Consider the following 26,303-nt stretch of genomic DNA (forward strand, 5'->3'; position numbering starts at 1 on the left):
TGATTGTAGAAAAAATTAAGTTGCTAATCAGCTGACTTGGAAAAAGATCACTCTGAATTATCCTAGTGGATACAATACCACAGAGCCCTTAACAGTGGAAGAAGGGGGCAGAAGAGGAAGCCAGAGTGACAGATGACTTGACCTGCAGTTACTGCTCCTGGAGGTAGAGCAGGGGCACACCAGGAATACATGAAGACTCTAGAAACAAAAGGCTACCCTCAGCACCCCAGCCTGCATGCCCAGCCAGTGCCTGGCAATCTCTGAGTGGGAAGCAGCCAAGAACTCAGCCACCTCTGGTGCCTCCACCAAGACCTCCCTGTAAGGCGGGGGGTGGGGGGGCGGGGGAAGAGGGGTCCTGAAGACACTTGTCTCCAATCTACCTCAAGACCTGGAACTTTCCTTCTCCTAGCCCTGCCTGTTCTCCCTTCCCTACCCAACCCCTGACGGGGGGTCCCAGATTCATAAAACTGCAGAAGCCTTTTGTTCAGGGCTCCCTCAACAGTGAGACCACCCCCAGGCACTTGTCCACCTGACTGTGGATGCCATTCCATAGGGAAAGTGCAACAGGGTGGATGTTGGCACTTTCTCTGGTTTAGCTTCTTTGCATGAGGTAAGCAATGAAAGCCTTGACTATTGCTTTTGACTTGTCTTAGGTGGCTGCTCTGACACCTGCGGCTCAGCTCCCCAGCTCACCTGAGCTCCTAACAGTATAGTGTTTAACAGTAAACTACGCTGGGGTACGTGGGTAGCTCAGTCAGTTACCGGTTGGCCTTCGGCTCAGGTCATGATCTCAGGGTCTTGGGATTGAGCCCTGTGTCAAGGCTTCCTACTCCCTCTGCCCCTTCCCTGCTCCCACTTGTGTTCTTTCTCTCTCAAATCAATAAAATCTTTTAAAAAAAAAAAAAGAGTGAGCTACCTTATGCCTGGTGACTTTGGAGAAATCACTTTGTTTCTTCATGTACTGGGTTTTTCACCCATAAGATGGAAATGCTTAACAATACGTTAAGCATTAACGTATTAACGTTAACCTCATAGGGTTGACTTTATGAGGACTTAATGACTGGGTATATGAAAAGCACAGAGTAAGTGCTAGCTAAGTGTTTGTGCTTATTATGTTCAACACTGTCCATTTCTGAGGTGCTGGCTGGCTCAGTCAATGGAGCATGTGACTCTTGGGGTTATAAATTCAAGCCCCACTTTGGGTGTGAAAATTACTTAAAAATAAAATCTTTAGGGGTGCCTGGGTGGCTCAGTAGGTTAAGCGTCTAACTCTTGATTTTGGCTCAGGTCACGATCTGTTTGTGAGACTGAGCCCCACATCAGGTTCCATACTAAGTGGGGAGCCTGCTTAAGATTCTCTCTCCCTCTGTCTCTCTACCCCTCCCTCTCTAAAAAAATAATTTTTAAAAATAATAAGATCTTTTCTAAAAAAGGCAAAAAAACATTGTCCATTTCTGTTTGCAATTCATATAGTTTTGGAGGTGCCTACTAGCTTAATCTAGGTCACGTGTTCTGGGACAAAGATACTCTTTCCAGAAGGACATGAACAGGGAGTTGCAAACCACCACCCCCAGGAGATGCGGGCATCCATACTGCAACCACAGGAGAATGCTTCGCAGAACAAAGTAGAGAAACAGAAACTGGGTCTTTGGTGACGTCACTTTATTTCTGGATAAAGCCTCACCTCACTTAGAACATTTATTTACCTGAGCCCTCTATTGTTTAGGACAATCTGATTAGGTGTTCTGTAGCTTGTAACCAAAAGTCACTCTGTACACAGAGTGGATTGGTGGGCAACCAGAGGATTACAGCAGTCTGGGTCCCTGGGGAAGCCAGCTCTGGGGCAGAGTGTAAGGTGCAGGATGTTTATTACCAAGCAAATAGGAATCAACTGGAGGGGGCGGGGGCGGGCAGGACTGGGAAGAGGGAGAAGTCAAGCTGCCCTGCAGGCCCAAGGACAATTGTAGACAGAGAGTTCTGGAGCCAGAACAGGCCTTTCAGAGTTGTCCCAAGTGAGGCCAAGATGGCGGGCCTTTGGCATTTGCATTGCCCTGGCACTGGCTCAACAGGTCCAAGCACAAATCAGGAGGGAAGCTGGGCTCCCACTGCACCAGGGACAGAGCAGCCCAGAGCCAGGTCAGAAGGGGGGGTGTCACTCAGCACTTTTCGAGAAGTTCTGTGGCCCAGATAGAGTCAGCAGTCACCTACCCCTTATCTTAAGACAAACTTCATTCCTACCACATCTTCTCAAAGCTGAGCTGGAAATCTCCAAGCAAAAGAGCAAATACAAATCCAGCTTTATTGGTAAAAAGGAGTGGCAGACTTGACTGGGGATGCCCACCTGGCCCAGGCAGCAGCACCAACCAGAGAGAAAGGAAGAAAGGTAGAGGAAGAGAAGGAGGGAAGGAGGGAGGGAGGAAGGAAAGGAGGGAAAAGGGGGAGGGAGGGAGAGAAGTAAGGGAGGGAGAGCACACTAGGGTCTGAGTGGGCAAGTGGTCATGGAAGGAGACAATTCAAGGCTATGGGTATGGGGAAAAGAGCAGGGAAGGAAGGCTGGCCCAAGGCCCCAACATCTAGAAGGGGAGCAGCTCTTCCACTGGGATGTTGAGGATGACATCCATGTCTGGGGTGCACCTGGTAAGGAAGAACAAAGAGGATATGAGACGCCAAGCAGGAGCGCCAGAGTTGCAGAGTAGGGGAGCACACCCTTGGGGAAATCCTGTTCTCCACAACACTTGTACTTAGTTGGGGAGCCCCATCCCCAAAGACCTGTGACCTTGCAACCCAAGTGTGCATGTGGGTGTGCACGCACACACACACCAAGAATGAAAAAGGAATGGGTTTGGCATGACTAATGTTCCCCTATAGAGGTCTAGGGTCAAGAAAGAGCAGTAACTGAGCTCTGAAATGCAGGGGCCTCTCACAACGAGCACTCTCTCTACAGTCAGAATGATCAGCTCGGATACCTGGGTAGGTGTCACCTTGAGCATTCATTCTACAGCTCTCTGAGCCCCACTCCTTCGGTCGGCACCTGTGTAATGAGCACTCACTGTGTGCCGGAACCCAGAGCAGCCTTAGTTTCCTCATTGGTCAAAGGGGGACAATAATCAATAATTCCAACCTCAATCTTTGGCAGGCAGACTAAGTGGGGCTGTGCTGACGTAGGAAAAGTGCTCAGTACCTGATGGGTATCCTTCTTGCACATAAAGGGCAAGAGCAAGGGGTTCCCACCTGCAATATATCCCCCATCTCAGGGACCAGCACACTTAGGAGGCCACAGGACTACATGCTCTCTCTACCTTGTCCCAAGCTCTCATCCACTCTCATGGTTTCCATACTCTCCTGACACACATGGAGGTACATAGGCATAAAATGTTAGGATGTCTGCAATCTACAGTACCTCACAAGAAAAAATGAAGGAACGAAGATGAAGCCAATATGGCAAAAATATAACAACTCCTAATTTGGCATGGGCAACCGAGTAAGCATCAAAATATTCTCTCTGCTGTCTGTATATTTGAAATTTTTCATAATAATAGTAAAAAGATAAAGTATCTCTATATCGACAATGCCCAAACTTTTATCTCTAGCCAGTATCTATCTTCTGAGGTCCCGGATACCATCATGGAGAGGCCTGGCCTAGTGGGATCCCCAAGCTCTGCCACAAAGAGCCTAATCCAAGAAAGGCGGCCAGAGAACTGGCTTTGGAAGGAAGGAAGTTCTTCCTCGGGAGCCCAGGAGCCAGTCACGCAGAGAAAACATCCTTCTCTCCTCATGGAGTATCTTCCAGGCCATTCTTCCCTAGAGCCAACCACCCTACTCAACTCCAACTTCTTGAACAACCCAGGAGCTTAGGGGTCCACCCACTTGGTAGAAATGAGGAATCTGGGAACCAGAAGAGTCCAAAACGATTATGTGACTCATCTTCCTGTATACTAACAGGACATGAAGGCCCAGAGATGGGAAAGGTCACATCTGCCCCATGGTCAGCAGCAGAGCCAAGGTGAGACCCAAGTGAGATCCAGGTCCCCCCTGTCCAGGGTTCTGCCTTCTACACCAGGCTACCTTCCTGGGGACCAGAGAGTGACTTCAAGGACACAGCATAGCGGGTTTAAGCATCTCCAAAAAGAGATCACATACTTGGGTCTCCGAAGCAGAACATCCGCAAATATGATCTCTCGGGGCTCCTGGACTTGGACTTGGAGCTGCTCCACCTGGGCCTTCAATATGGGTATCTCCTCCTCAAACTGGTGGATAAACTGAGGGGAGAAGCATAGCAGGGAAAAAGGAGAAGCCCAACGTCCCCCAACAGAAGGGAGAACAGGGTAAACCGATGAGGAGGAAGGACATCTAGGAAAATGGCACAGCTTCCTGGGCTCTCTGCTGTGTGTATATTTGAAATTTTTCATAATAATAGTAAAAAGAGAAAGCATCTCTATATTGACAATGCCCAAACTTTCATCACAGGGCCTCCTGGGCTCTGCCCCTCCATGCAGCACAAGGCTGCTTGCAAGTAGGGCCAACATCTGATGGTGCTGAAAATGGCAAGATCTCAGAGCATGGAGACAGGTGGCAGAGGGGATTAGTACCTGGTGATAAGAATGAATGGGGGCTGGCAGAGATGGTGAAGGCCACTCACGCGGACAGTGGATGGAGGATGGTAATGAAAATGAATGCGAAAAGGGGGGTGACAGTGAAGTTCATTAACACGGCTGACGGTTAACGGCTAACAAGTGATGCTCAGTGGCCAGAATTAAGGGGCAAAGATAGGGAGTGGTAATGACAGTGAAATGATAGGTGAGCTGGCAATGCCTGGCAATGTTGCTAACGGGTCGTCACCAGTGATGCTGGTCAATGAGGCAAGGCCTGGACCTGCGCCAACCTCCTTCTCAGATGAATGGCAATGGACAGTAACAGCACTAGCAAGGAGGGAGGCCAGCACCAGAGGTGGAGACCTCCCAAGCACCAGATCAGGACAAACCTGACTCCCACAGAGCCCGGGGCCCTCCCCACCCTTCTGCTCCTTCACAAAGAGACCCTCACCTTCCATGCCTACTCACTTCTCTGAACTTGTCCATGCACTTGAGCATGTACTGGCTGTCCCGAGTCTTCTTCAGAAGGGCCTCCTGGTGGGGCTGCTGGCTTTTCTACAAAGGGAGAAGAGGTCTGGCCCCCATGTGCCTCTTGCTGGGCAGCAGAGCCCAGTAGAGACTAGTGGGGCACACGGGGGAAGGAGGCGGAGGACAGGAAAGGAAGCAGGTTTGCAGTGACACTCGGACACCCACCACAGCAGCTGGCTACTCACCACCACCAGAGCTTTCAGGAGTTTTTTCTTCTTCGTCTGAATCTGATTAGACAAATACTCCAGGACCATTCTGCGCATCTCATTAAGCTCATCCAGCTCATCCTAGGAGCCACAGGAGGGTGTGAGCTGCCAGGCCTGTGTCCAGGATGGGCCAGCGGGGCAAGGCCAGGAACTCGCCTACCTGCTGGCTGTCCTTTATCTGCTGCAATTGGCGCGTAAGGTTGGCAATCTGGACCGACTTGATAGGATACTCGTGGTCCATGTACGTGCTCAGGAAGTTCACCTCCTTGTAGGTGTTCTCAATCTGGGCGTTCAGCTGTTCCACCTGCTGCGCCAGGTCTGCAGAGGTCAGGGACAGGAGGCAGGATCCTCCCTCAGGGACCCCTCCCAGGAGATCCCAGAGGCAAAGCTCTCCTTGGCCAATGGACTGGGGTCTGGTTGAAGCAAGCTCACACACAAAGCTAAGTCCCTAGACTCCTTTACCCCCCGCAGGAGAAGAGGCAACACTGGGTAGGAAAGAGAAACTAAACCAGGGCAAGATCATTAGACTAGGGGCACATGGGTGGCTCAGTGGTTGGTATGCCTTCAGCTTAGGTCATGATCTCAGGGTCCTGGGATCGAGTCCCGCATCAGGCTCTACGAAGGAAGCCTGCCTCTCCCTCTGCCTATGTCTCTGCCTCTCTGTGTTCTCATGAATAAATAAACATTTTTTTAAATACTTTTAAAAAAAAAGATCCCTAGAGTAGTCCCAGCTCTGCAGCTGATTTATTGTGTGCCTAACCAAGACTGTCCCTCCCTGGGCCTGTCTCCTCAGGCACACGCTCCCAAGCCCAACAAACTCAGGGAGATGGGGTGACACTGACTTCCTTGAGGTGACCACTGAGACAAAGTCTGTATTGACTCCCTCCATGGGGGGGTGTCCCCGGGGTCTGAGGCTGGCTGACACACCACCCCTCCCCTTGGAAGGCATCCAGTCTGCTCCAGGGAAAGAAACCACAGGCTCAGCACAATAGAGGCCAGAGGCCTGGGACCTGGCCCAGCCACTGACTCCCAGAGAGACCGTGGCAGGAAGCAGAGGCAGGCTGGGCCTGGATTCTGGCTCCCGGCTGTTAAGACCTTTAGCAGGCTACCACACTTCCTCTAGGTTCAGCTTTCACATCTGTAAAATGGGTGAACAGTCCCTGCCTCATGGGTAGTTGCAAGAGCTGAGAGTGTGCCCATCCATACAAAGCTTCAGTGGACCAAGAAGTAGCTCAAGAAGTAAGCTATTAGCTCTGCATCGTAGTGAGCCCATCTGCCTAAGAGGGGAGATGCTGGGCCAACTGGTTTCCAAAAGGTGGGTGCAAGATGAATGCCCTGCTGACTTCCCCAGAGTCAGGGAGAGGATCAAGGAATTCACCCCAGGGATTCTTACGCTTCATCTTGGACTCCTCCTTCTCTTCCCACTCCTTAAGTTCACACTTGAGCTTCTGCAGCTTCTTCTTGTTCAAGTACTCCAAGATGTCGATGACAGTCTGTGGGAGTGGCAAGGTCATCTCGCCCCACAACCTCTCCTGGTGCTGCCCAAGCATGGGCTCCCAAGGGACGTGGCACTTCCTTGGAGGAGTCCCCAGATCCAAATCCACTCCCTGACCTAGCAACCTGACTGGAGGCCAGCCCAGTCACTCCAGACTGGACCCTCTCCTACAACCCATTGCAGCCAGTGGCTCTACTGCACCCAGGCACTGGCCCAAAACCAGGCAGCAGTCCCCACTCCCCCCCTCCCTCTAAATGTCACCATGTGCAATGGATTTAACCCTCAACAGCCCTCAAAACCATGTCCTTTGGGCATCCCGGGTGGCTCAGCGGTTTAGCACTGCCTTCAGCCCAGGGCCTGATCCTGGAGACCTGGGATAGAGTCCCACGTCAGGCTCCCTGCATGGAGCCTGCTTCTCCCTCTGCCTGTGTCTGTGTCTCTGCCTCTCTCTCTCTCTCTCTCTCTCTCTCTCCTCTCTCTGCCTGTGTCTCTGCCTCTGTGTGTGTGTGTGTGTGTGTCTCATGAATAAATAAATAAAATCTTAAAAAAAAAAAAAAAACATGTCCTTCTCTCCATCCCCATGGCCACTATCTTATTAAATTCTCTTCACCTCCTACCTCAAATACTACAATAGCTACCCCTAACTATTGGGGGTACCCCTAACGATTCTCCTCTGATCTATGCTCCACTCCAGTCAGGATGATCGTTCTTAAAAAAAAAAAAAAAAAAGCTGGCCTCATCCCTCTCTTATTTAAAACCCTCTAGGGGTTCCCTTCTGCCCTGTAAATAAGATCCAATCTCCTTACCTTGGCTGACAAAGCCCTCCCCCAGCTGGCCTGAGCCAACATGGGGCTCTTTGAGCTAGCTATGCTCCTTCTCTCCACAGGCCCTGTGCACCCATTTCCTCTACCTAGAACTCTCTTGCTCTCTACCAACTAGCACCTACTTCTGCAGGTTTCAACCCACGCATCACTTTCTCCAGGAAAGTGACCCTCCTGTGTCTGGGTGAGAAGCCCCACTCAGGTCCCCAGATCCCCCATCCTCAGAGCAGGACACACAAACGGCTTTCTCACTGCCTGTGACCCCACTAGAATGAGAGCTTAATGTATACAAGGTATCCCACTGATCACTGTTTCCCAAGGGCCCATAGGAAGCACTCAGGATGAACAAAAAATGTATTAATGGATTGAAGCCATAAGATCAACAATGACTTTGTCTAAGTTTGGAGAATATTCTAAGTTCCCCAGGGCTGAATGACTGCAGTCCTTGACCTGTGTTATAGACTGAATTGTTTACCCCCAAACCCATATGTTGAAGCCCTAACCCCCAACATGACTGTACATAGAGACAGGGCCTTTAGTCAGGTAATTAAGGGAGTCAAAAGGGTGTAGAATCTGATAAGATTATGAGAAGAGGAAGAGACACCAGAACACACTCCATGTGAGCAAAGAGGAAAGGCCATATGAGAACACAGAGAGAAGGCAGCCATCTGCACCCCAAGGAGAGAGGCCTCACCAGACCTCCACCCTGCTGGTGCCTTGAACTTAGACTTCCAGCCTCCAGAACTACGAAAAATAACTTTTATGTCTAAGCCACCTGGGTCTATGGTGTTTTGCTATGGCTGCCTGAGCAGATTGAGTCCCCAAGACCTATTTTGTCTTCATCTCACAGGCTCCAGGGAGCTCAGTCCCTCTTCTGCTTGGGCAGACTGCAGCCAGGGGGCATTAATTCTCCATGAAATCATTTTCTGTGACTCTAGCTCTGTTCTGGCAGCTTTCCCAAGGGTATCCCAGAAGAGGCAGAGGGTGCTCCCTAGGATCTCCAGAAAGTTGCTCCCCCTGTAGACCATAAGCACCACCATTGTCTGAAGGAGCCTATCCTGGTGCCAACAGCCTGTGTTCAAGCCCCAGTTGACCCTTGCTAGGTGAGTGAGCTAGGGTGACCTTGAGCTAGTTATCCAGCCTATCTGCGTTTCTATTTTTTCCTATGCAAGATAAAGATAATAATCCCCACCCCATGGGGTTGTTAGAAGGATTTATATGGATACGAACAGAACACTTAGTGTTACACTGTGTGAGTACTGATGGTGGTGGTTGTAGTTACAACACCCCTTTAGGATAAGTGCTTTATGGGATCCCTGGGTGGCGCAGCGGTTTGGCGCCTGCCTTTGGCCCAGGGCGCGATCCTGGAGACCCGGGATCGAATCCCACGTCGGGCTCCCGGTGCATGGAGCCTGCTTCTCCCTCCGCCTGTGTCTGTGCCTCTCTCTCTCTCTCTGTGACTATCATAAATAAATAAAAAATTAAAAAAAAAAAAAAAAAAAGGATAAGTGCTTTGTGCTCTATTTTACAGAGCTCAGAGGCTAACTCGAAGTCCCCCAGCCAATAAATGCTGGCGTTGGGATAAGCCCCCAACTCGGTAAGGTTCCAAAGCCCAAGTAGGTGGGGAGAAGGGTTTGAGAGATGCATCTTCCAGAGGGTGTTAGCAGCTTGTGCAACCGGCCGGGAGAGGGCGCCCGAGCGCTCAAGGGGACGGCGCCGCGGGCAGGACAGAGGTGCATTGGGCGGAGGCCAAGGTCGGTGGGGCGGAGGCGGTTGAACCTCACCGCAAGGCTGTCCTGCTTCTGCAGCATCGCGCGCACTTTCTGGGCCGAGCTGTCCTCCATGTCCTGGATGGACTTGATCAGCTCCCAGTTGAGCTTGGTGAGGAAGACCTCATGGCTGCGGAGCTCCTGGAGTGAGGTTCGCCGGTTCCTGAGCAACGTCTGCAGGCGGAGGGGAGGGCAAGGCTGGGAAGCGGTGCTGCGCGGGGCCGCCGGAGCCTGCCTGAGCCTGCATGAGCCCAGGGACTGCTTCGCTCCCGCCGCACGCACGCCCCCTTGTGGTCTCCACTGGTAAATGCGGCCCCATTGTCTGCGGGTCACAGCACCGGATCTATTTCACCCGTTCTGAAACGTCCATTTCCCCCTAATTTTACATCTCAGAGGTGGACGCCTCTTACAACTGGTGGCATGCCACAATCTAATTGACAAAATTTGTTCGTGGGAAATAAGATAAAGCTGCACCTTATTATCACTAGCCTCTGAGAATCAAAAAAATATAGTAATAACCATAGTTAATAAAAAAACACCCCAGGTAGGTAAGAAAGAGGCAGAGGTGATGGGCCACGTCTGGAGAAGCAGGGGAAGCAAAATGGATGATAATCGCTACCACTGCTCATCAGTCAGCTAGGGTGAATGAGTACTCTCTCATTTCATACATCACCCAGTGGAAAGGAGGGGGCTGAGAGGGTAAGGGGCTTGCCCCAGGTCACCTCCAGCAGGTACACAAAATCTACAGTAATAACAAGAATTGTTGAGGGCCTACTATGTGTTGGGCACTGTGCCTCACTTGGCACATGGCACATGACATCAGTTTATCCAAAAGTCCTATGTTTACTAACTCCTCTATTTTATTGCTAAATGGAGGCTCAGAGAGGTTAAGTGACTTGCCTAAAGTCACACAGCCTGTACATAACGGCACCGGAATTGGAAAGCCAGACTTCTGACTCCCAATGTCTGCCTTCCCACCACATCAAGACAAAGAAGCAAGTGAGCCTAAAGTGGCAAGGTTTGGCTGAACCTTGTGGTAATTCAGATTTGGATGTTAAGGAGGGGTCCCTGGGTGGCTCAGTGGTTTGGCGCCTGCCTTCGGCCCAGGGCGCGATCCTGGAGTCCTGGGATCGAGTCCCACGTCGGGCTCCCAGCATGGAGCCTGCTTCTCCCTCCTCCTGTGTCTCTGCCTCTCTCTCTCTCTCTCTCTCTGTCTATCATAAATAAATAAATAAATCTTTAAAAAAAAAAAAAAAAGATTTGGATGTTAGTCCTAGACTTAGTTCAAATACCAGCTCTGCCACTTACTCCCTCAGGGAACCTGGGCAAATGAGTTAGCCCCCAGAACCCGGCTATACTCCTTCTAAAGGTTAGGAAGCTAACACTTGCTTCCTAGAGATGCTGAAAAAAAACAAATGAGATAATATTCACAATCAAGCCACTTAGTGGCGGTGCCTGGCACACTCAGGTGCACTCAGGAACTGGAGCTGATACTGTTCTAACTGGCTCTAGTGCTCCACCACCATCAGACCTATGTGCTCTCTTTATTCCTCTGTTCTTCCTCATTTCTCTGTCTTCACTAGAAGCCACCCTTTCCTGGTGCTCAGCTCCCATATTCCTCATATAATAATAAGAGTAATAATGCAGGGGCCCCTGGGTGGCTCAGTTGGTTAAGTGTCTGCCTTTGGATCAGGTCCTGATCCCAGGGTCCAGGGATCGAGCCCCACATTGGGCTCCCTACTCAGCGGAGAGCCTGCTTCTCCCTCTCCCTCTCCTTGCTGCTCCCCTGCTTGAGCTCTCCTTCTCTTTCTCTCTCTCTCTCTGTCAAATGAATAAAATCCTTGAAAAAAAAAAAAGAGTAATACTGCAAACGTACAGAGTGTGTACTATGTGCCCAAAACTATGCTCAGCACTTCACATAAACTACTTCACTTGGCACTATTATTAGCCCTGTTACACAGAAGGCCACGGAGCCAATCTCTCTGGGGCTGGCGCCAGGAATCTGTATCCTTAGCACACACCCCCGGGGATTTGGATAAACTGTAGAATTAATGACCTCTGCTCTAGAAATGGATCTTCCCTGACCACCAGATTTAGTGCAGAAACCCTGCTTTGTTTCCCTCCCGACCCTTAGCCCCAATTTGTTATTATATATTTTTCTTATTATCTTATTTTCTTCATTTTCTTATTTCTTACCTGTCTCCCCAACTAGAATGTAACAGCCAAGAAAGAGGGCAGGGGCACTAGGTGTTCTGTCACAGAGGTAGGACAGAGCACATAGGATGGTGCCTGGAGCTCCATTAGTATGGGTTGAATAAACTGATGAGTAAATATTCTTTGGAGTTTTTTAATTCATTTATTATTGGTCCCCCGACTACAGTGTAAGCTCCATAACAGCACCAATTCTGAGTGCCATGTTCACAGCTGTGTCCCCAACCCCTGGTGTGGTGCCCCTCACATAGTAGGCACTCCCTCAATAGCTGCAGATTGAATAAGTAATTGTGCTGAGACTAAAGGGCAGAGTCAGGATCCTGTTCCAACTCTAAAAGCAAACCAAATGAGTAGTTTCTTCTCCCTTCCTGTTTCCCCCTTGTCTCCACAGCCCATTCTCCACACAGCAGCAGCAAACCAAGGACTCCTGTGAAAACCTAGGTCATATCACATCCCTGATCTACTCAGAATCCTCCATGGTCTTACTGCCTTACTCAGCATAGAAGCATAAAGCTCTATCTTGGACTACAGAGCTGCAAACAACTCATCACCCATACCCTCAAACCCACCATCTTTCCTCGTCTCCTGCTCTAGACACACCAACCTCAGGACCTTTGTATTTGCGGTTCCTCTGTCTGGAACATTCCTCCCTCAGATGTCACCTCTTAAGCAGCCTTCTCTGACCACCCTGCCTAAAACAGTCACAGCCACCCTTCCTCTGTGTCTCTCTAGCCTCAAATCTTACCCTTACCTTTCTTCATTGCTCTTAGCATCATGGCACATATTATATACTTATTTGTCTTGTTTACCGTCTGTCTCTCAAAGTCGAATATGAGCTCCCTAAGGTCAGAGGCCACATCACTGGTGAATCCTCACACTTAGAACATAGTCTGGTACATAGTAGGTATTCAATAAATATTTATTGACTAAATGAATGAATGATCACAAGAGACAACATTAGGAATTGGTTGGGAGCCCAGGCTGCAGAGCTAAACTGTCCAAGTTCTAAAGTCAGGATAAAAATAACACCAGACATACAAGTTCCTCCTTTAAGAACGCTGGGCCGCCTCTGAACCATTCCGCAAAACTGGAGGTTAAAGGGAAGAAAGGTTTCAAAGCAAATACATTCTTTCTTATTTCTTATATGGTAGTCATTGTTCACTGAGCTCTTAAACATTTTCTTGAAGGGCAGCCCTGGTGGCGCAGAGGTTTAGCGCCGCTTGCAGCCTGGGGTGTGATCCTGGAGACCTGGGATCAAGTCCCACACAGGGCTCCCTGCATGGAGCCTGCTTCTCCCTCTGCCTGTGTCTCTGCCTCTCTGTCTGCCTCTCTCTCTCTCTCTGCCTCTGAATAAGTTAAAAAAAAAAAAAACTTTCTTGAAGAAAGTACGAATTCGTCTCCAATATTTTATAGCATTTATGTATTTAATATTCTACTTTCTGCTAGGGACACAAAAGACTCCTCCCCTTTTAGTCATTTCAAATACTTTGAAACATTGTTCAGAAGCCATAAGAAAGCAATAGATGTGAGAACACGAATTATCTAAAGCTGTATCAGATGATGTGAAAAATGTAATAGTGAGCCTCTGAGCTTTGCTCCAAGGTGCAGTTTTCCACAAAAGGTTAATTTATTTAAAAATTTCAAATGAACAAGCCACCAGATTGTGTCCCTAATGCAGTGAAATAAAAAAGCAATTCTGGGGATGCCTGGGTGGCTCAGTGGTTGAGTGTCTGCCTTGGCTCAGGTCATGATTCCAGGATCCCCGCAGGGGGCCTGCTTCTCCCTCTGCCTATGTCTGCCTCTCTGTGTCTCTCATGAATAAATAAATAAAATTTTTAAAAAATAAACAGGTGATTCTGATCATTTTCCTGGTCTTCAACACAAAGGCAAACACCTAGCTTAACCGGCTTTGATCCCTTGTGCTATCACTTTCTAGCCATGTGACCTGGTACAAGTCTTTGATCTCCCTGCACCTCAGTTTCCCACCTGTAAAATAGGGGGTGATGATAAGCATGCCCACGGCACTGCTGAAGAGAAAGTGAGTCAAGCCCGGCATCTGCAAAACTGCATGTTCAGTGCATGTTTGCTCTCACTGTCCCCCTGTCCTCCTATCCGTACCCAGAGTCCCAGCACCGGTGGGGAGGATGCTCATACCCTCATTAGCTGAATTTTAGCCTGTGCCTTCTCAGAGTCCAACTTCCCTCTGTGCTTTTCTTGTGGATTCCTCAGCTGGCTTGTCATCAACATGGTGGGCTTGGAATACAACCCTAGGGCATGAGAAAGAGCAGAGAGGGAGTGAGGGTACGGGCAGGCCTAGGGTCTGGTCCCAGGGAATGCACCATCCAGGTGATGATGGCCCAAGCCCCAGCCCCACCCACTCCCAACCTAATAATACATGTCAGTGAGGTGGAGCATGGGACTCACATCAATCAATAAGCTCCCAGGCCCCACTCTGGGCCTTGATATAAAGGACAGAGAAATGCAAAGGACTTCCATATGACTGCCCGGTAGCAAGGGCAAGAAGTAATGACCCGGACAGTCTGTGTTCAAACCCAGGTTCTGCTTTCTACCAGCCATTTGAGCTTGGGTAGGTCACATGACCTCTCTGTGCCTCAGGTTTTCCCTCCTATAAAACAGAAGTCATCATCATGCCTACCTCATAGGGTTGTCCTGAAGATTAAATAAGATGTTACTATACCTTAAAGTGTTTGGAATAGTCCCTGACACATTCAGTGCTGAGTATGCGTTCCTAATGGTCACTGTCATAACTGATGACCTGAGGATTGGCATCAGGACCACAGCATCACACAAAGGCCCAGGAGCTGTGCTAAACTCCCAACTAGTTGTCTGAAACACCTATAAAAGCTGTGGTCCTGCCAGACAAGGACATATGGAAATAGTTCAGATCAGAATAAGGCATTTGGAGGGCATGTTCTAAGAACCTCTGCTTCTTCTCAGGCCTAGCCTAAAACAAATCACCCAAATCATCTGACTACTATGCCCACATTCTTGACTCCCACCAAAATCCCTGCTCCAGGTGCAACACGGTACTTTTCAGAAAATATTATTTCTTTAATGGATCAATATAGCTAACCCTGGAAAAATTTTACTAATAACTACTGAAATGATGAAGTAAATTAAAATAATTTTGTGTTACAGTTATGAATTACCTGTATATATCAGGTATTTAATTGTATTATTTAAAAATGGAATTATCAATAAATTAATTTTATAGTTCTAAATTTTTTAAGATTTATTTATTCATGAGAGACACAAAGAAGGAGACAGAACATAGGCAGAGGGAAAAGCAGGCTCTCTGTGGGGAGCCCAATGTGGGACTCGATCCCAGGAACCCAGGATTATGACCTGAACCAAAAGCAGACACTCAACCACTGAGCCACCCAGGCTCCCCTATAGTTCTAATTTAAATGAGATTTTTATTCAGATTTAAGTTAAATGTTTTAGACACTCTTTTTTTTAATATGTTATTTATTTACTCATGAGAAGCAGAGAGAGAGAGGCAGAGACACAGGCAGAGGGAGAAATAGGCTCCCCTCAAGAAGCCCGATGCAGGACTCAGTCCCGAACCCTGGGATCACGCCAAGAGCCCAAGGCAGATGCTCAACTACTGAGCCACTCAGGCATCCCAGACATTCTTATTAAATGTGTATAAATTACCAAAACTTTTAAGAGAACATAGATCCATGCCTAGAAATTTATTTATTAGATGTACAAGAATTATTTAAATCCTCAATGGTTTTTGTTAATCAGACAAGTGAACTATCTGAAAATGAAAAATGAATATATTAAATTTTAAAATGTGGCTTAAAAGGATTAGGGGAACCTAATTAACCAAGTTCCAAAATCCCCCTTAGGAGTGTTTATAAAAATTTTAAGATTAGTAAGTTGAACTTAAGTACTTAGAGAGATTTATAGTTTTAATAATGACTATTTATTTTCATTAGTGATAGTAGCCTTGATTTATCTTTTTTTTTAATTAAACTTATTATTTTGGGATAAGTTCAAGTACATGCAGTTTTAAGAAATAATACAGAGACGAATCACTGAATTCTATTCCTGAAACCATTATTGCACTGTATGTTAACTAGAATTTAAAAACTTTTTTAAAAAAGAAAGAATACAGGAATCCCTGGGTGGCGCAGCGGTTTGGCGCCTGCCTTTGGCCCAGGGCGCGATCCTGGAGACCCGGGATTGAGTCCCACATCGGGCTCCCGGTGCATGGAGCTTGCTTCTCCCTCTGCCTGTGTCTCTGCCTCTCTCTCTCTCTCTGTGTGACTATCATAAATAAATAAAAATTAAAAAAAAAAAGAAAGAAAGAAAGAATACAGAGAAATCCTATGTATCTTTCACCCAGTCTCTCCCAATGGTAGCATTTTGCAAAACTAACTGCAATATCAGAATCATGACACTGACATTAGGATGGACAAGATACAGAACATTTCCATCAACACAAGCATCCTTCATGCTGCCTTTTATAGTCACATCCTCTTCCCTCCCCTTACCATGCTCTCCCTACCTTTGTCCTACCCCTGGCAATCACTAATCTGTCTCCATTTCTAGAATTTTGTCATTCCCAGAATGCTGTATAATTGGAATCACAAAGTATATAACTTCTGATAATGGCTTTTTTCACTCAGGAAAATTCTGTGAATTCATCCAAGTTATTGACTATATCAATAGTTCTTTCCTTTTTATTAATGGAGAGTATTCCATGGTATGGAATTATTTAACCATTACGGACTTCTGGATTCCTTCCAGTTTGGGAGTACTATAAATAAAGCTGCTATGAAACATTCATGCTCTGGCTTTGGTGCCATAAATTTTCATTTCACTGTAATAAATGCCCAAGAGTACAATTGTTGGATCATGATGAAAACTGCAGATTAGTTTCATTAGAAACTGCCATATTCTGGTGCCTGGATGGCTCAGTCCCTTGAGCATCTGACTCTTGATTTTAGCTCAGGTCATAATCTCAAAGTCATGAAATCAAGCCCCAGGTCAGACTCTGTCCTGGGCCTGGAGTCTGCTTTGGATTCCCTCTCTCCTTCTCCCTCTGCCCTTCCCCCACCTCACATGTGTGCACAAGCTCTCTCTCTCTCCAAAAAAAAAAGAAAAAGAAATTGCCATACTTTTTTCCAGAGCAGCTGCACCATTTTACATTCCCACCAGCAATGCATGCATGGTCAAGTTTCTCCTCTTTGCCAGTATTTGGTGTTATTCACTATTTTTCATTTTAGCCATTCTGATAGATGTGTAGTGACAACTTGTTGTGGTTTAATTTGCATATCCCTAATGAGTAATGATGTTGAGCATCTTTTCACGTGTTTATTTACCGTCTGGATATCCTCTTCAGTAAAACGTCTCTCCTTCATGTCTTTTGCCTATTTTCTTTTTTTTTTTTAAGATTTATTTATTTATTTCTGGGAGAGAGTGAGCTGAGCCCACACCAGTGAGTGGGAGGGAGGGGCAGGGGGGAGAGAGAGAATCCCCAGCCCACTCAGCACTAAGCAGAGCCTGAGGTAGGACTCCATCCCATGATCTTGAGATCATGACCTGAGCCCAAATCAAGAGCTGGACCCTTGACCAACTGAACCACCCAGGTACCCCTCCTTTGCCCATTTCTTTTTTTTTTTTAGATGTGATTTACTGGGCAGCCCCGGTAGTTCAGCAGTTTAGCGCCACCTTCAGTCCAGGGCGTGATCTTGGAGACCCGGGATCAAGACCCATGTCAGGCTCCCTGCATGGAGCCTGCTTCTCCTTCTCCCTGTGTCTCTGGCTCTCTCTCTGTCTCTCATGAATGAATAAATAAAATATTTTTTTAATGTTTTTATTTATTTATTTGATAAAAAGAGAGCCTGCAAGCAGAGGCAAGAGAGCCTCTGCCTCTGTGGTAGGCAGAGGGAGAAGCAGAAGCTGACTTCCCCCTGAGCAGGGAGTCCCACATAGGGCTCAATCTCATGGCCCTAGGACCACGGCCTGAGCCAAAGCTAGATGCTTAACTGACTGAGCCACCCAGGCACCCCTCTTTTGCTCATTTCCTAACTGAATTGTTTTTCAATTCAATTGTTAGAAATTATGGAGTTTTGAGAGTTCTAGATGTGTTTCACACAGAAGTCTTTTATCAGAGGTGGTTTGCAAGTATTTTCTCCAAGTCTGTAACTTGTCTTTTCATCCTCTTCACAGGGTCTTGCACAGAACAAGTGTTTGATTTTGACAATGTCCAATTTATCCATTTATTTCATTTCTCTTTTATGGATCAAGCTGTTGGTTGAAAGCCTAAGAGCTCTTGACTTGGCCATGGATCCCAAAGGCTTTTTTCTCCTATATTTTTCTCTCAAAGTTTTTACAGTTTTACATTTAACATTTAATTTTTATTTCATCTTACATTTATATTTAGAGATAATTTTTGTCTAAGTTCTGAAACTCAAGTCAAGGTTCTTCCTCTTGCCCATGGATGTTCAATTGCTCCAGCACCATTTCTGGAAAAGGTTTTTTTTTTCCTCTGCTGAACTGTTTTTGCAGTCTTATCAAAAATCAGCTAGGCATACTTGTATGGCTCTATTTCTAGTTTCTCTATCTTGCTGCATTGATCTATTTGTCTATCTCTCTGCCAGTACTATGCTATCTTGATTACTTTGGGTATAATAATATGTCTCAGTATCAGGTAAAGTGACTCTTCCCACATTATTTTTATTTTTCAGAATAGTTATGTATTCTAGAGCCTTGTTTTTCTATATAAATTTTAGAATAGGGACCCTTGGGTGGCGCAGCGGTTTGGCGCCTGCCTTTGGCCCAGGGCGCGATCCTGGAGATCCGGGATGGAGTCCCACGTCGGGCTCCCGGTGCATGGAGCCTGCTTCTCCCTCTGCCTGTGTCTCTGCCTCTCTCTCTCTCACTGTGTGCCTATCATAAATAAATAATTTAAAAAAATAAAATAAAAATAAAAAAATAAATAAATTTTAGAATAAACCTGTCTACAAAACAACTTGCTGGGATTTTGACAGAAATTAAACTTATAAACCAAATCGGGGAGAACTGGCATTTTTACTATGTTGAGTATCCTAATTATGAACATAGTATGTCTTCCCATTTATTTAGTTCTTTGATTTCTTTCATTAGTATTAAGTAATTTTCAGTATATAGGTCCTACACTTGCTTTGTTAAGTTTAGACCAAAATATTTCATTTTCTGGGGAACCTGCCTGGCTCAATCAGTGGAACATGCAACTCTTGATCTCAGGGTTCTAAGTTTGAGCCCCACATTAGATGTGGAGATTACCTGAAAAAAACAAATAAAATCTTTTAAAAATATATTTTAGGGGCACCTGGGTGGCTCAATCAGTTAAGCATTTGCCTTCAGCTCAGCTCATGATCCTGGGGTCCTGGGATCGAGCCCCACATTGGGCTCCCTGCTTTGGGGGAGTCTCCTCCTCCCTCTGCCTACCACTCCCCCTGCTTGTGCTCTATCAAATAAATAAATCTAATATATATACATATGTGTATGTGTATATATATATTTCTTTGGATTATAAATGTATTTTAATTTTGCTTTCCTCATATTCAGTTAGCACATAGAAACGTGATTGGGGCACCTGGGTGGCTGAGTCCAACTCTTGATTCCAGCTCAGGTCATGATCTGAGTCACAAGATCAAGCCCTGCATGGGGCTCTGCACTAGGTGCGTGGAGCCTCCTTGGGATTCTCTCTCAAGGAGAGAGCCTCTGCTCCTCCCTCAGCTCTCACTTGCTCTAGATAGATAGATGGATAGATAGATAAAAAGAAACTTTCAAAATGTTCTTGATTTTTGTGTACTTGTATTCTGCAATCTTGATGAGCTCATTAATTCTAGTTTCTTTTAAATTTAATAATTCCGGGGATCCCTGGGTGGTGCAGCGGTTTAGCGCCTGCCTTTGGCCCAGGGCACGATCCTAGAGACCCGGGATCTAGTCCCACATCAGGTTCCCAGTGCATGGAGCCTGCTTCTCCCTCTGCCTAAGTCTCTGCCTAAGTCTCTGCCTCTCTCTCTCTCTCTCTCTCTCTGTGACTATCATAAATAAAAATTTTAAAAATAAATAAATAAATAAATTTAATAATTCCTTAAGATTGTCTATGTAGATGGGCATGTCATCTGTAAATAAAAAGTTAAATCATTCTGAATCATGTCAATGTTGGTGTCTGTCTCCTCTCGCTGTGATTTTCCTTATTTTTGGTATGACAAGTGATTTTTATTGTATCCTCAATGTTTTATTTTTTTTAATTTATTTATTTATCCATGAGAGACACAGAGAGAGAGAGAGGCAGAGACAATAGGCAGAGGGAGAAGCAGGCTCCATGTAGGGAGCCTGACGTGGGACTCGATCCCAGGTCTCCAGAATCACACCCTGGGCCGAAGGCAGGCACTAAACCGCTGAACCACCGGGGCTGCCCCTGTATCCTCAATGTTTTAAATAATACTCTGGATCCTACTTCATCTTCATTTTAGCAAATAGTCACCAGCTGAAACGTAGTATAAAGGCCAGATGACTGCTCACCACTCTGGCAGTCCATCTTCTTCTTTCCAGTTTTCAGAGTCCTCTTCTGTTCATTGTGTTATGTCCAGGGCTTTTTTCAGTTGTAGAAGGGAGGACCAAAAGGAATGGTGCTACTCCATCTTGGCAGAATCAGTTGATTTATCTTTATTTTTTAAGTTTTTTAATTTATTTGTTTGAGAGAGAAAGGACATAAGCAGGGAGAAGCAGACTCCCCATTGAGTAGGAAGCCCAATGCAGAGCTTGATCCCAAGACCCCAAGATCATAACATGAGCTAAAGGCAGATGCTCAACCACTGAGCAACCCAGGCATCCCTGATTTATCTTTTTTAATACACAAAGCTGCCCTCAAGGACATGACTTTGCATAAGACATGTTACCAACTTAAGCTTCAGTTCCTTCATCTGTAAGATGGTGATATCATCTCCCAGGTCATAAGGAATGAATGAAATGATGACCTCCTTCTATCCATTTATCTCCAGTGCATTTAAAGTTTTGTGTAGTTACATGTTTGAGGTCAGCACTGTGAACTCTACACAGTTAGAAACCCAATCTGTCGGGATCCCTGGGTGGCGCAGCAGTTTGGCGCCTGCCTTTGGCCCGGGGCGCGATCCTGGAGACCCGGGATCGAATCCCACATCGGGCTCTCTGCGTGGAGCCTGCTTCTCCCTCTGTCTGTGTCTCTGTCTCCCTGTCTCTCTCTCTGTGACTATCATGAATAAATAAATAAAATCTTTAAAAAAAAAAAAAAGAAAAAAGAAACCCAATCTGTGAACTCTACACAGGCATAAACCCAAATTCCTTTACCATGAGTCAACAATGCTAGCCCAGTGCTGGGCACATGGGTACTTAGCAAATGAAAGCTGCTGAATGAACACATGAATAAGTAAATGAATGAATGAATGAATGAAGCCTCTACAACAGAGCCTGACACAAAACAAGTCCTCAGCAAGCAGTAGCTATATTCATCATTATAATTTATACAGATGATTTCACTTGCACAAAGGCAGGAATCCTTGTGGACCAGGGCTGTGACAAGTAACCTAAATGGACTCGCAAGAAGGGAAACTGCAACACCAACTCAGGTCCATGTTTCTCTAGCACCCATACTCTCTCCACAAATACATGGTTAATATTGTGCATCCTCAAGGGGAGCCTGGGTGGCTCAGTCAGCTGAGCAATCCACTCTTGATTTCGGCTCAGGTCATGGTCTCAGAATTGGGATCAAGCTCTGTATCAGGCTCCACATTCATTGTGGAGCCCGCTTGATTCTCTCCCTCCCTCTCCCTCGGCCCTTCCCCCGACTCTTTTTTTTTAATTATTTAAAAGATTTTATTTATTTATTCATTCATGAGAAATACACAGAGACAGAGAGAGGCAGAGACACAGGCAGAGAGAGAAGCAGGCTCCATGCAGGGAGCCTGATGTGGGACTGGATCCCGGGACTCCGGAATCACGCCCAGGGCCAATGGCAGGTGCTCAATCGCTGAGCCACCCAGGTGTCCCTTCCCCCGACTCTTAAAAAAAAAAAAAGATTGTGCCTCTTGGAGCCAAACTGCCAAATGTCACAGCCTGGCTCTGCCCCCTTCTACCTATGTGACTTTCAAAGTTACACCTGTCCATGCCTCATCTCTAAGAGAAGGTGGGAATAACAGCACCTACCTTGGGGTTGTTGAGAAGATTAAATGAAGTGATATGGGTCAAGTGCTGAGAATAGTATCTGGCACAAAGTAAGTGCTTGGTACATGTTAATTGCTCTTGTTCTTACCATGGTTGTGTGTTACATACCTCACTCCCTCCCCAGTGAAAGAAAGGAAAGAGTTTCCTTATAGATACTGTATGACTAGGGTCTAGAGCCTAAAACAAAAATTCTGTCACTACCAAGGGTACTTTACTTCACATCAAAGAGTTTTGACAGGGGTGTTTTAATTTTTTTTTTAAGATTTTATTTATTTATTCATAGAGACACAGAGAGAGAATGAGAGGCAGAGACATGGGCAGAGGGAGAAGCAGGCTCCATCCAGAGAGCCCGATGTGGGACTCGATCCAGGGTCTCCAGGATCACACCCTGGGCTGCAGGCAGCGCTAAACCGCTGCGCCACCGGGGCTGCCCTGACAGGGGTGTTTTAGATACATTGGCAGGGAGGATTTGTGGTTCTCACAAATTTTGGGGGTCCAAAAGGCATCTGGCAGTGGGGGCCAAAGATGCTATATATCCCCCAGAACAGGACAGCGCCATAGAACACAGAATTCTCCTAAGTCCTGTATGACTTTCCAAAGCCCTAACACATACTGATATTGGTAAAAATCTTATTTATAGTGATCTGATTGAGAACTTAACTCTTTCACATATAAACACAAAGAATATTTTGCAGGGTTTTATGGCTATGCTGACTTTTCCAAGAAAGCAGCTACCATCAAGGGAAGATTATACTTTGTTCTGTTTAGAACTTTATCAAGAGGTGGGCACCAGGGACGCCTGGGTGGCTCAGCGGTTGAGCGTCTGCCTTTGGCTCAGGGCGTGATCCCGGAGTCCCTGGATCAAGTCCCTGCATGGAGCCTGCTTCTCTATGTCTCTTCCTCTCTCTGTGTCTCTCATAAATAAATAAAATCTTAAAAAAAAAAAAAAAAGAGGTGAGCACCATTGCAGTCATGCAATGACAAATCCCTCTGGATATCTGAGTCTCTGATATCCCACCACGAGTCAGTCTGCATCTGCAGTGGTTAAATTCACCACACATGACTCCACATCTGTGGGTAAGCTTTGTCATCTAGTAGAGTTCATCCTGAGCATTTACATACTGAAATATATGTTATTTAACTATAAGTAACCTTCCTTTACTTTTCCTTTACTTTACACTTAGGGAAGCATATTAAGTTTTTTAATTATATACATAGATCAGTTATATTTTCTATGAAGTTTATTTCAGATACTAAAGAAATATTACAAAGTATTTGTTATTAAAAGGAATGTTGGGTCTGAAAAGGTTGAGAGCAACAATGCTTTACATAGATCTCATTTAATTCTTGCAACAATTCTATCAGGTCCTCATTCTACAAATGAGAAAACTAAAGCTCAGAGAGAGAAATGGCTTTCCAAGATAGAGAACAGCAGAGCCAAGATATGAATCTGTGTCAGCCTGAGCCAAGGGCCTGGGAACTCCCCTAGACAACATGACAACATGGCAGAGATTATCCTGAGTTGACAAAACCCTGTTTCCTTTCCTCTTGGACACATAGCAGGACAACATTTCTCATCTTCCCTTTTGGTGGTCATATGACTGAGTTATGGCCACTGGAATATGAGTGGGAGTGATATATGTCTTGTCAAGTCTAAGTCCTGAAAAAAAATTGCCCACAAAACTACCCATATTCTTACACACGCCCTCTCTCTCTTTGCTTTCTACCAGCTGAATGCAGAAGTATCTAGCAGAGGACTTCAAGACCTTACAAACTGTCAGAGCCATAAAGGTTGAAGGAACCTGGATCCCTGAATGATCATGTAGAAAGATTACTTCCTCCCCTGCAGATCCACAAATGTACTTTGACATAAATGAGAAACAAGCTTCTGTACTAATACCTGAAACCTGGGGATTGTTTGTTACAGCAATTAGCCTAGTCTAACATAATTGATGTCACCAAAGGTGAAGCGTTTTCCATACACTTTATCCTGACCCAATCTGCTTATCACCCATTAAGTGCCTCTGCCCACCTGGCAGGACGCTAGTCAAAGTCTTCGTTGTGCTTTTCTGGTGGCCTCTGGTTTGCAGGACTGGAGGCAGAGTAGTAGTAGATGGCTTGGTTTTCTGCTTGGACCGCTGCCATGGAACATAATCCTACCAGATACAACACAATCAGTCACATAGCCTGATGGGTTCAAATCCTAGCTTCGCCCCTTACAGATATCTGTGACCTTGAACAAGTGACTTTTGAGGTCTGAGCCTCAATTTTCACATCTGTAAACTAGATCTAATTATAAAACCTACCTCCACAGGTTGATGGGAGAATTCCAAGAGATGATATTTGTAAAGCATGTGGTTAGGAGCTCCATAAATGTTAGCTATCACTTGTTTTATCAGCCAGCCCTAATTTACTAAGCTGGATTCCAGGCTGTGAGAAACACAAGGCAGGGAAAAGACCCAAAAGGAAACCAGAGGAGCAATCAGAGATGACTAAGAAGCAGTGTATTATACCCTCATATTCTGATAAGGTGTTTGGAGGCATGGCACGGGTCCTACGGCAAATGTGTGAGACACGTAGGCCTGGCACTCAAGGCTCCAGGTTCTATCGGCCGGGACAGTCCCGGCCGTGGTGGACTGAGGGCCAGGCTCCAGGGTCAGCAAGCCCCCATCTCCTCCTAAGGCCTCCCCAACTCACCGGAATCTGGAAGTTGTAGACCGTGGAGCGAATCCCAGGGTGGTTGGGTCTGGAAAGAGTTGGGGCGGGAAAGAACTTCCATCATTCCCAATCCCTGGGACTGTAAGCAGCAAGCGTGAAACAGGCGTGGGACGTCCACAGAGACCACAGTTCACTAGGAACGGGAGCTAGCGGGGGCAGGGAGAGCGCGAGGGAGAGGCGGGGCTGGCGAGGGAGAGGCGGGGCTGGCGAGGGAGGGCGGGGCTGGCGAGGGAGGGCGGGGCTGGCGAGGGAGGGCGGGGCTGGCGAGGGAGGGCGGGGCTGGCGAGACGGCGGCAGGGAGGGGGTGGGGTCAAGAGAAGCCGCGCGGGCCCAGCGAAGGGGGACACGCATGCGCACTCCGCCACGCTTCGATTCCTCGACCTACTTCAGGAAGACGCGCGCCATTGGGGAAAATGGGAGAAGAGTCGTGGGTCCGTGGGGCCCTGATCTCTTGCGATACTTCTCTACTCGGAGTCTCCAACTTTCTTGTTTCAGCGTGCACCGCGTGGTAACCCAGGCCGCTGAGGCTTCCCAGCGAGACCAGTCCCGCCTCTCCGTCTCCAAGGAAACGGACGCAGGCTACCGAGTGCCTAGAGGGACTAACCTCTCCGAGTCCTACTCCAATCTTTCAGCTGGCCCTGCCCATCATCCTAAAGAATTGTCATATTTCTCCTCTCATCAAACCCCCAGCGCTTTCTTCTCCATCCTTATTCTTGACTAATGACTTTGCTTCCTAGAGCACTTAAGAAAATCGTGAGGATCAGTAAACTCGCATTTTCACATCACCTCCTTACCCACCTAATCGCCTCCCTCCTGTGACAGTATAAACTGCCTAAGCCCGATTCCTACAACTGTGCACTGAAGCCTACCCTCTTCATTTTTCTCTAAGAGACCGCGCCAGCAATTCTGTTTTCTCCCATCATCCTGTATTACTCCCATATGTATTATTCCCGTTAGTATAACAACATATTTTATTCGATTTTAAAAAGTGACCACTTTGCATCTAACTACCCTGCAATTTCTGCTTCACTTTACAGCACAATTCATAGAGAGGTTTACCTACTGTTGCCCGCTCCTTTCCACCTCTTCAGTCAGGCTTTCGTTCTCCACCTCTCCACTAAAACTTCCCTTGTCAATGCCACCAGTGCCCTCTGCTTTGCTAAACGCCACAGTGACTCCTCTGTCGTTTTACTTGGCCTATCTGCAGCATTTGACAGAGCAGATCACTCCCTCTTTGAAACACTTTCTAAACTAGGTGCCCTAAAAACCACTCTCAAGTGGCTTCCTGATCTCTTCTCTTCTCCTTTGATGGTTCATCCCCTTCTTCCTTTATTATTGGAGTGTCTCAAGGTTCAGTCCCAGCCCTCTCTCTCCATTCACACTCCATTTTCCTTCAAGTCTTGTGACTTTGGATGCTAGCTCTAGCAGGATGCCTCCCAGATTCGTATCTCCAGCCTCTCCACTGAATTCCAGCCACACACTTCCTTTTTTTTTTTTTTTTAATTTTTATTTATTTATGATAGGCACACAGTGAGAGAGAGAGAGAGGGAGGCAAGAGACACAGGCAGAGGGAGAAGCAGGCTCCATGCACCGGGAGCCCGACGTGGGACTCGATCCCGGGTCTCCAGGATCGCGCCCTGGGCCAAAGGCAGGCGCCAAACCGCTGCGCCACCCAGGGATCCCCCCAGCCACACACTTCCAACCACCTACTTAGCATCTCAACTTGAGAGCCTAAT

General features: G+C 46.7%; 1 protein-coding gene across 3 annotated transcripts; it reads right to left on the reverse strand.

Annotated features, from left to right (window-relative positions):
* Window positions 1-1,647: 1,647 nt before the first annotated feature.
* On the reverse strand, window positions 1,648-25,197 carry C14H20orf96 (chromosome 14 C20orf96 homolog). 3 transcript variants are annotated; one of them, XM_025986089.2, is made up of 12 exons: window positions 24,953-25,109; window positions 24,547-24,595; window positions 24,156-24,279; window positions 23,882-24,005; window positions 13,777-13,889; window positions 9,427-9,585; window positions 6,720-6,819; window positions 5,487-5,644; window positions 5,306-5,407; window positions 5,061-5,147; window positions 4,141-4,259; window positions 1,648-2,634 (listed from the first exon to the last, which is right to left on the reverse strand). In XM_025986089.2, the coding sequence occupies exons 3-12, from the start codon at window positions 24,201-24,203 to the stop codon at window positions 2,574-2,576; spliced, it is 1,071 nt and encodes a 356-aa protein (XP_025841874.2). In that variant the 5' UTR covers window positions 24,204-24,279; window positions 24,547-24,595; window positions 24,953-25,109; the 3' UTR covers window positions 1,648-2,573. The 3 variants fall into 3 exon arrangements, with proteins under 3 accessions (XP_025841874.2, XP_072592267.1, XP_025841871.2); XM_072736166.1 differs by lacking the exon at window positions 24,156-24,279 and having other exon boundaries at window positions 24,953-25,197; XM_025986086.2 differs by lacking the exons at window positions 24,547-24,595; window positions 24,953-25,109 and having other exon boundaries at window positions 24,156-24,326.
* Between the last annotated feature and the right edge of the window lie 1,106 nt (window positions 25,198-26,303).

Source organism: Vulpes vulpes, chromosome 14, assembly GCF_048418805.1.
Source record: "Vulpes vulpes isolate BD-2025 chromosome 14, VulVul3, whole genome shotgun sequence".
Classification (NCBI taxonomy): domain Eukaryota; kingdom Metazoa; phylum Chordata; class Mammalia; order Carnivora; family Canidae; genus Vulpes; species Vulpes vulpes.

Excerpts from the sequence above, each read along its gene's own strand:
- C14H20orf96 (XM_072736166.1), bottom strand. The coding sequence starts at position 24,972 with ATGGCGCGCGTCTTCCTGAA. Across the intron at positions 5,645-6,719 it reads GGAGGAGTCCAAGATGAAGC|ACCTGGCGCAGCAGGTGGAA; the intron begins GTAAGAATCCCT and ends TGACCTCTGCAG. Across the intron at positions 4,260-5,060 it reads GCATGGACAAGTTCAGAGAA|TTTATCCACCAGTTTGAGGA; the intron begins GTGAGTAGGCAT and ends TTCTCCCCTCAG.